Source organism: Erythranthe guttata, chromosome 8 (genome assembly GCF_056151865.1).
Source record: "Erythranthe guttata isolate IM_541 chromosome 8, IM_541, whole genome shotgun sequence".
NCBI classification, from domain to species: domain Eukaryota; kingdom Viridiplantae; phylum Streptophyta; class Magnoliopsida; order Lamiales; family Phrymaceae; genus Erythranthe; species Erythranthe guttata.
The window spans coordinates 1,572,117-1,581,840 of record NC_142540.1 but is presented as its reverse complement, the minus strand read 5'-3'; the positions used below and the strand labels follow the sequence as shown (position 1 = coordinate 1,581,840).

The window sequence follows — 9,724 nt, the reverse complement described above, 5'->3', positions numbered from 1 at the left end:
TCTCTCTCTCTCTCTCTCTCTCTCTCTCTCTCTCTCTCACACACACACACACACACACACATATATATATATATATATATATATATATATATATATATATATATATATATATATATATATATATATATGATGATACTAAAATATAGCTCACCTGGGTAGTGTTGAAAATGAACTGGGAGAGCAAAGCGGATCAGTAGCTTGACAACTTGATGATCCTGAGGTACCTGCGATCATAGAACACATGAACTAAGCCGGGGGTTGATCCGGCGGAAACCCCTCCGACGCTCAAGTCAGACGTGCTGATAGTAGAAATAGTCCAGAGAATACGTATTGTAGTATTACTCAGTTAATAGGACGTAATGAGTTCAAATGTGTATTTATAGCTTAGTCGAGATTGTCGGGCCCAAACCTTGCTTGAAGGTGATTGGACATCGGTGATAGTGGTCTTCGATATTGGGCTCGTAGCCCAGTAGTTAAATAATTTGTAGGCCCATTGGGTTGAGCCCATTAGGCATATCAATATATATATATATATATAACATTTGATGATAAATATATTGTAGAGCTTCAACGTTAAAATGATTCTGGTACATGGAAAAGATAAGGAAGATGAAACAGCTCAGTACACATGGACCATGCCATATGTTTTATATTAAATTACATGCCATAGGTTTAATTTATAATAAATCATACAAAAAAATAAATTCTCTGCATAATCGAAAATATTACTGGTTTTTCGAACCTCAAAATTCGTGAACAAAATATATATATCGATATATACATATCAAGATTATCATGCAAAGTACCGATCAACGAGGAATTCTCATAGCGAAAATAAATTAAAATAAAAACTGCAAATAGTAGAAACAATGAAATTATATATATAACACAATGCTAGTGCATACATATAATAATACAATACATATATAGATTCATATACATATATGTATATGTATATATATATATATATATATATATATATATATATAGATTTTGAACTAGCTAGCTTCCATCGTTGTTTTGCGAAGGGAGGAGATTCGCGGTACAAAGCACCGAAGAAGACTCCAATTGCGAGCGCTGATCGTAATTCGCTTTTTCCGCATCAAACTCCGCACCGTTCGTCGCGAAATAAGACGGCAATTGCAGGCTGAAATTATGCCAATCGTCGTTTAATTGATTATGAGCCGACGTAATTAATGCATGCCCTTTCGTAGGGTTGTGGTTGTTGTGTTGTTGGTCGTGCGAAAGCGTCAACATATTCGAAGGATAATTATCCCATCTCACATACGAATTGTATGCAGAAACATTATTATACAATGCACCTTCGTCGCTCGATCTCGTCCAATTAGTTTCCGCTTCGTCTCGATTATTACTAGTATCCACTTCCTTTAATTTATTATTATTCCCACCGAAAAGATTAATATCCTCCGATCTTCTAGAATGTTCCGGAACAACGTTGCTCGAATTCCAGTTGATCATCATCCCTTGAGGTATTTGGAGAGGCGGCAGTTCGTCGATTTCATTCTTTGCGATATCGAGCAGCCAATCGACGACCTTGCTCGGCTGGTTCAGCCCTAACCGGTCTTGTAGGTCGTACAGCTGTATGGCTGTGGGAACCGATAGCCTCACCCGCCTGTCGCGTAACCCCCTCACAGTGCATACTTTGCTGTGCCTGTCTTTGCCCCCGAATGCTCGAGAAACGCGCACGATTCGTGGATCTTTTAACCTAGTATTGCTCCAAGAAGATGCTGCTGTTGTTGTTGTTGAAGTAGTGGCCGCCTTGAACAAGTTTTTGGCGGCCGGGTTATTATCGGTATTATTGCTCGTGCTGCTCATATATATATATAATTGTGCTATATATATGTAAAAGTTTCGGATTTTTCGAGGTTGTTTCGTTGAATCTTGAAAATAGCCCTTCTTTGTTTTTTTTTCCTTTTTGTGAAATTTTGCAGAAGGTTGCTCTCTTAAGTAGACACTCAAGAATTTCTGCGACGACATAAATTAAAACAGAAAATTTTATCGAGTTACGAAGAAATCGAATTGCAACAATATCGACAAACAATAGACAATTAAATAGTACAAAATTCTGCACAAAATCGAAAAGAAATATTACTTACATCATGATCTTGTCTACAACTGCCATGTATATACCAGATCGATTTTATACGATCTTTTCTTGTATTTCCGATTCAGTCCTTAGTTTCTTACAACCAAGAAATCAAGCCTCTTGCAAAGTCATATGATGTTTTTTTTTAATTCCAAGAGGTAAATTCCATTATATTACATATAGATCTAGATATACTTATAGAAAAGCTGTATATATATATATGTACATTGCATAGTATTCATTAATAATATTCAACTGACCATGCTTGAAGGAAAAAGAAAGTACCGATACACGAAAGGCCACGTGCACGTCTCCATCCGAACAGATATATATGCCGGTCGAAAAAAGAAAAAAAATCTTATCTCACATGCATGCGCCTTTTACCGGTAATTAATTTTCGTTTAAAATGTTTTTAATTAACTACTATTTTTTTTTTGTTATTGAACCATCTAGAAAAAAGTTCGCTTTAACGCTTTATCGACAACTACAAAAGGCATTTTCGGTTTGACAGATGCACGCCTTGCAATGCTACGTCAGCGACTGAAAATTTTGTATATATATCATTAGCATTCGTAATATATATATAATTAATGTATTCTGTTTAAAAAAAAAAAAAAGTAGATTGATCGATCGATAACTAGGTAGGAGAATTATGAAAAATCCAATGCTTTGACAGCAAACTAAACAAAATGATTTAATTTAATTTAATTCAATATGATTTTAATTTCATTTATTAATTGTATGTACATGATGCTTGTAATTAATTAATCTTTTGTAATTTAAACAGAAGAGAGTAACATCATCTTGATGTTGCCCTTGTGGTGAGGGACCAACTGATTTCCATTAAAACTGTCAACCTGTGTATAGCAAGAGGACCACACACTAATTTTTTTTTTTTTTTTTATTGCCGAGAGTTCGATTTTCGTAGATATATGATGAATATAAATATATATTTTTTTAGAGTGAAATGTGTGTAGGTTTTGTAGATATATATATTATTGCAAAACTCAATTGGCTAGTTAATTAATAAATCTTGTTTGGCAAACGAAGATCGATCGACAAAAAATACAATTAGCCGTGTCGAACTTTCTTTCTGCGTAGAACCTAGTCAAAGAATTTAATTAAAAAAAATAGTGTCTTTTAATTTGGCAGTAATTTCAGACTGTGATATATGCTTAGTGACACATCAAACAATCAAGAAATGAAACTATATAGTTAGACTTAGGAGGACAACAAGTTAAAGATGAAATAATCATACAGAAAAAATTAAATGAAAATAAATTAATTAAACCAGCTTATCAAAATACATTGTGGAAACCTAAAATAATATATTGTAATAAAAATTAATTTACAAAGGAAATGACTAAACATATGACACACAGTACAGTTTCTTTTAAGATGGACTTAAATTTCGAGTTTTTTTTTTCTTTTTCTGCTACATCTGTCGTCATAAGTCATAACTCACAACTACTAATTATACTCGGTATTTTTATCGATCGCATGATCATGCATGTGGTTAACAACGCGTACCAAATTAGGGCTAGCTGCACTAATTTCGAAAACAAAAGACCACGAATTAGATAAATATTTAAACTCGTGGCTTAATTATATATTATTTGATTAAGTAAGATTAATAGAGGCATATATCAGCTTAATGATTTGATGAGAATCTCGAGATAAAGAAGAAAAAAAATGGAGGAGTTTAAGATTTGAAGAAGGTACTATGCATTATTGACAAATAAATGGTCCCCAGATTCCCCAGACACAGACAACTTTTGGCTACAGTTTTTCACAGATTATTTAATTACTATAATTTTTGTATTATATATACTACAACCTCAATTGTTTCAAAGTTTGAATCAAATTAATTCCAACTTAATTCACATGTATATATATATATATATATATATATATATATATATATATATATATATATATGTATGTAAATATGTATATCACATAGTTATTACAGTTTGATTTGTCAAGATTCTTTAAAACTTGATTTCTTGGACTCAAATAGCACATGTTTTGAGTGTGGTTTTTATATAGATGGCATAAGGCATGGGAAAACAAAAGGGTTTTCTGCTTTCACCTATATATATACACACAGACAGAGAGAGAGAGAGAGAGAGAGAGAGAGAGAGAGAGAGAGAGAGAGAGAGAGAGAGAGAGAGAGAGAGAGAGAGAGAGAGAGAGAGAGAGAGAGAGAGAGAGAGAGAGAGAGAGAGAGAGAGAGAGAGAGAGAGAGAGAGAGATCTTATTATAACTCTTACATGCAAGAATTAAGAACGTACGTGTAATAAACAGTTGTTCTTGAAGCAAGAAACTCAACTAAACCTATATATTAATTGATGTTACCAACAGAAAAATGTGAACCTATTCAAAGAATTTGATCATTATCATTTTCTTTGTGTCATAATTAAACACACACATACACACACACACACACACACACACACACACACACACACACACACACACACACACACACACACACACACACACACACAAAAGAGGAAGAACAGTGATGAGTGAAACATAAAGGGACCACAGATTAAAGCATTACAGAAGGTACTATATATGTATGTATAATGTATGTATTTTTAATATATATAATTCTCTCTTTTACTTAGTTGACAATAGATAGCACATACCCAAGTCCTGGTTTAAAACTCCAAACATAAGCGTGGCATGCTAGCCTGTTCCTTCTTCTACTTATTTAAAAATAATTAAAAAAAAATAATAATAAAGGAGTTTATATAATGTTATATAAAAATTAAAAAATATATTAATGGGCAGAGATGAAATGTACGAGATGCAGTTGCACTATCACTGCCATCATCATTTAATTAATATATATATGAATGAATCTGTAAAAATTGAAGTTTGAAATTTGTCTCTTTGCATCTAGGGTTTTAAAGAAGAAGTCGTTGTCGTTGGCAAACAGATCGATGAGTGAGTGAGTGAATGAATGCAGTAGTAACTGCACAGCAGAAGAACAGTAGAGGATAAGACAATTCTTGTAAGAGGGTGCTTCCATTTGAAGGATTGGTACAATTTCTTCTCTTTCTTTTCGATACCCTAAATAACTCATCTGTCATTTCTTGGTCCACCTTCTTAATTAGCTTACGCGAACCCACTTACCGGGAAATTAATTGTCACATGTGGTTACTTACACTCGGTGAATTTGATTCGTAAATTTACATATAATCACACATATGTGTATATGTATTTAGTAGGTAGTTATTTAATCAAATATACAGTTTAAATTCACTCAATCAGGTGTGACATCTAACTGCCCACGTTACTCCCTCAATCTCAATTCAGAATTTATATATTCATGTATTTTATTTCACAAATTCATATGGCAACTATATAAATAATTACCTTTATACACATGTAATTAATAATTCACAAATTGCATTTTGATTTTGCTTTTTATTTTTGTAAAATGATACACGAACCCTAGACAAGTAGTACAACCTCTGATTTGCCCAATCTTGGGTTGATGAATGATGATTTGCGAGCTATTGCATAAGGACGTTGTTTACTCAGTTCAGTTTCAAGTAAAAAAATAATTTGGGCCGATCTTGTCAATACAGGTATACTTATAATTATCTCTTAGAATCCTTCAAGTTTTATATGGGGTGGATGGATATAAAAAAACTTACAAATTGCATATGATGTAATTAAAAAAAATAAAGGGTTTTTTTTCATAAATAGACTTTACGTCAGGGAGGTGGTTGTAATTTACCCTTGAATTTATTTGTTCACATTCAAGAAAAAAAATATTGTTTTTTTTTTCCAAAAATGTTAATACAGATCCAATTTCCACCCTATACACTAGTGCCATGTCAAGAACAAACTAAACATCTCTCTCATCAGCCTCAGTTTCTTGATTAATAAAACAACTACTAATCTCTCTGACTGTGCAGTGTGTGTGTCAGAAGATTAGTTGTCATGACTCATCATTCATAATTTCATATATATATACATAAAATAAAATAAAATATAATATAATGATAAAGATGCCATAGGTACAAAAGAGGGTGAATAGGGGGTGATGTTGATAGTCGTTAGATTTTAGTAGATGCAGTGGAGTAGGGACCCCCCACCCACCCCCCACCGTTGTCCTAATCAAAACGGCTTTAATTGCAAAATAACTGATACTCAATTTTCAGTAAAAGTGACAACCCATGGCATGAACAAACAAACCAGACATCAATATTGTTCATCAAATATGGCGTTTCAGCATGCGTCGAAGTGCAACTGTATGCAGATAATAACCACACACTGACTGTGTTCATAAAGCCAAAAGAAACGAAGAAAAGAAAGAAAACAAAAAAAAAAAGGATTCCATGTAGCAGAGAAAAAGCATCATGAGCCTTAATTCAAAAATCGGGATGCGAAAATACAAAAGCGACATGGAAGTCGCACAATGTTTCTATTAAGGCAAGATTACATATTATTGGTAAAAGAACTCGATACAAAGTTACACTTCATGGCATAAACCTTCTTGTCTGAATTAAGATATTTTTCAAATGTTCAGTGATGAGATGGAAAACATTGAAATAGAAGCTTACTAGGGAGGAGGAAGAAAAAAACCCGCTGCTTGAAACGGCTGACCTTTAAACTTCACCTACAAGAACTTTACGCAGCCCAGTAAGCTGGCCAGCTCGCAAGCCTGTTACGTAAAGAAAATGATTTTCAACGCATCCAAAACAGTAAACCGGAATTTCCAGTTCTCTGAAGAAAGAATCGAAAAATACAGAAAACTCCTTAAATGGAGCTAGCAAACCCATAAAAAAAAATGAAAAATGTGAAAAGATAAATGTTGTGAATTCGAATTCAACTCTCGGTTACAAGGCTTATCATCACCAAGACAGTGAAAATTGTCGTTGATATACGTCAGAAAAGTGTTTGTCCATTCAGAATCTGGTGTAGCCTGAATCTTACGATAATAACACATTTGGCTGTCAGATTTCAACTTCAGCTATCAACGTCAAAAATTGATTAGCTGTTAAGGGTCATGAAGAATATTAACAAGATTGGTGGATAAATATTTCCGTTGGCCACTTAATTGTATAACTAGGATCTGGGAGAGGGGGTCAGCAGCCAAGTTCTTATATCACAACAAAAATGTAGCCAACCTGTGGCAAATCCAACTTCAAATTTGAGGCACATGTGTCCGTTTGGAATTCAAAGTTTTGATATATAAGGATATCATGGGCTATTATAAAAGATCTTCTAAGTCTAGCTGTCAATACGCTGACGTTTATGATATTTATTCCAGAAGCCTACAATATGACTGAGTTATAGCTCTCTTATTTGTCAATAATGCCATGATGCCATTAATAGAGCTGTAGCAACTAGCAAAAGCCAAAAAATAAAAACGAGAAATGCATCCAAAACATATCATAGGAGTCCGTTGAAACTTCTGGCATAGGTCAAAGCTTAAGAAAGAGATTAATGCGTTCAGTAAGAAAGAGTGTTATTCACAATGCGTGTCAAATTTTAAAAAGACCTAATCAAAGGACCAATATCATGGGGAAGCTAAGATCCTAGAGATTTTTAAGTCCGCACAACACAATCTGTCTTTTAATTCGATAATTGAAAATTTCATTCCAGAAAATTCGGAAAGTTCATTTAAAACAGGATAAAGAAGTGGCTCGATTCATTTTATAAACGTATCCTGTGGCCAGCTTCGTAATCCGTAGATCACATTATTCCATCTTCTTTAAACCAAATACCAACAACATAAGCATCAGTTCATCAACACTGCCACCTTACATTGACACGCTTCTTACTACTTAATCCAACGCTGGAAGAGCATAACATAAACTACATAAACAGGAAATGCAGAAGTAGTCGTGCTGCACGTCGTTTTATGCGATGCAATTTCATATCAGCATGAAATGAAAAAAAAGTTCAATTAATCTACATCATCTGCTACCCTTTCCTTTAAGCAACGTGTAACATACAAATATTACCGATAACATCTATTCGTCACGAACTTTATTACATAATCATCTGCAGACACAGGCGTGATTTATGAACGATGCCAATCAATCCAAATAATGATCCATAATTACTTTACAACGTAACTCGTATTTATAAACACCAATCTCATCAAATAGAAACTCATTAAGTAAACAAATCATCATTATAACTAATCAGTAAAACAAACGATATCCCCTCATCCATTATCAAGTCACGATTGAAACCTAAAACAGCAAACAATTCAAACACGTTTCCCAACATAAAAACACTCAAAATATTTTTTTATAATAAAGAGAAAGGATCTTACATCGAATTTTACTTCTGATACCCGCCGCCCATGGCATTCTCATCCTCGACGATTTTTGCAGTCAAGTACGGCTGGGGAAAATCGCTCGGACCGAACGTCTTCTCCTTCACCATCTTCTCCACGTCAGCTTTCGTCAAAATGGTGCGTTTGATGGGGGGGCGATTGCGGCGCTGGTCTCTGGCGAAGTACTTGATGTCGAAAACCGTTTCCGGCAGAGAGGTCGGCACGATTGCTCTGGCGGTGATGGTGGCCGGACAGGCGAGGCGGTACTCCGTCGCCTTCAGGATGGAGAGGCGGAATTCTGGATGAGAGGCGGGCCCCGTGTATTCCCAGGGTTTCTTTATGTAGCGACGGAGGGTTTGGATTAGGGATTTCACAGCGGACGCCATTGTCGATTTGGGGATCTTCTTCAATGAGAACGAAATGTGGGGGGAGACCGGAGACGAGAATAATAATAATAAAATAATAAGTAATAAATTCAAGCTGAAGTCGCGTTTTGTATTTTTTAGATTAGGCAGAAGTCGCGGTTTGTATTTTTCGATTAGGCAAAGTCGCTATTGGATAGTGCGTGCATAAGAATAACTTCTGGTCTATGGTTTTAAGTTTATAGTTCTAACCGGATATAATTGGGCCTATCAATATATTATACTTTTAAAAATAATAACAAACAAACTAATATATTAAAAAAAGCCCACATAAACATAGACACAATTAGGACCAGCGGGCCTAACTGAAGCCCGATGGTTTGACCTGATTATATTTGAGTCTAATCTATTTTTTAGTGAGTTTGGCTGAGTTTGAATCATTTTACTAAACTCGATTTGTTTATGAGTCAACTTGGAGCTTATTATAGCTCAACTCGAATAAGGCCCGACCGATTAAATTAATCATAAACTATATAATATATTTATTATTTTAATGATATACCTCAACATACAAGTTTAAATTGTATGTTCAAAAAATGAAAATTCAAAAATAAAAAGAATTAAGTGGTGATAGTGACAATTGGTAAAATAGGGATCAAATTCAACATACTCACTAGAACCTACTGAAATTTATCATCGATATTTAAGAATATAAAACATTTAGAATAATGTTATATATTAATTATTTTTTTTACCTTCTTTCAGTTTTGTTTCTAAATTTTTCCAATAGCTTGCAAAGATCGTTTAGAGTTTTTTTAGATTGTCTTCAATGAAGGTAAACCTTGTATATTGCTTGTTTTTCATCCAATTTTTATTTTATTCATACAGTTCTATAATAATAAAGTCCGATATAAACTCAAAACTCAGAAAAATACATGAACCGAG

At 34.0% G+C, this 9,724-nt stretch overlaps 2 protein-coding genes across 2 annotated transcripts; both read right to left on the bottom strand.

Annotated features, from left to right (window-relative positions):
* Positions 1-858: 858 nt before the first annotated feature.
* LOC105971404 (transcription factor TCP13) lies at positions 859-2,336 on the bottom strand. The gene is made up of 2 exons (XM_012996261.2): positions 2,118-2,336; positions 859-1,986 (listed from the first exon to the last, which is right to left on the bottom strand). Exon 2 carries the CDS (start codon positions 1,834-1,836, stop codon positions 1,003-1,005), a length of 834 nt encoding a protein of 277 aa, XP_012851715.2. The 5' UTR covers positions 1,837-1,986; positions 2,118-2,336; the 3' UTR covers positions 859-1,002.
* Positions 2,337-6,468: 4,132 nt separating this feature from the next.
* On the bottom strand, positions 6,469-8,964 carry LOC105971413 (furry). The gene is made up of 2 exons (XM_012996269.2): positions 8,415-8,964; positions 6,469-6,791 (listed from the first exon to the last, which is right to left on the bottom strand). The coding sequence occupies exon 1, from the start codon at positions 8,801-8,803 to the stop codon at positions 8,423-8,425; it is 381 nt and encodes a 126-aa protein (XP_012851723.1). The 5' UTR covers positions 8,804-8,964; the 3' UTR covers positions 6,469-6,791; positions 8,415-8,422.
* Between the last annotated feature and the right edge of the window lie 760 nt (positions 8,965-9,724).

What these genes read in the sequence shown, in the direction of transcription:
- LOC105971404 (XM_012996261.2), bottom strand. Translation starts at nt 1,836, where the DNA reads ATGAGCAGCACGAGCAATAATACCGATAATAACCCGGCCGCCAAAAAC.
- LOC105971413 (XM_012996269.2), bottom strand. Translation starts at nt 8,803, where the DNA reads ATGGCGTCCGCTGTGAAATCCCTAATCCAAACCCTCCGTCGCTACATA.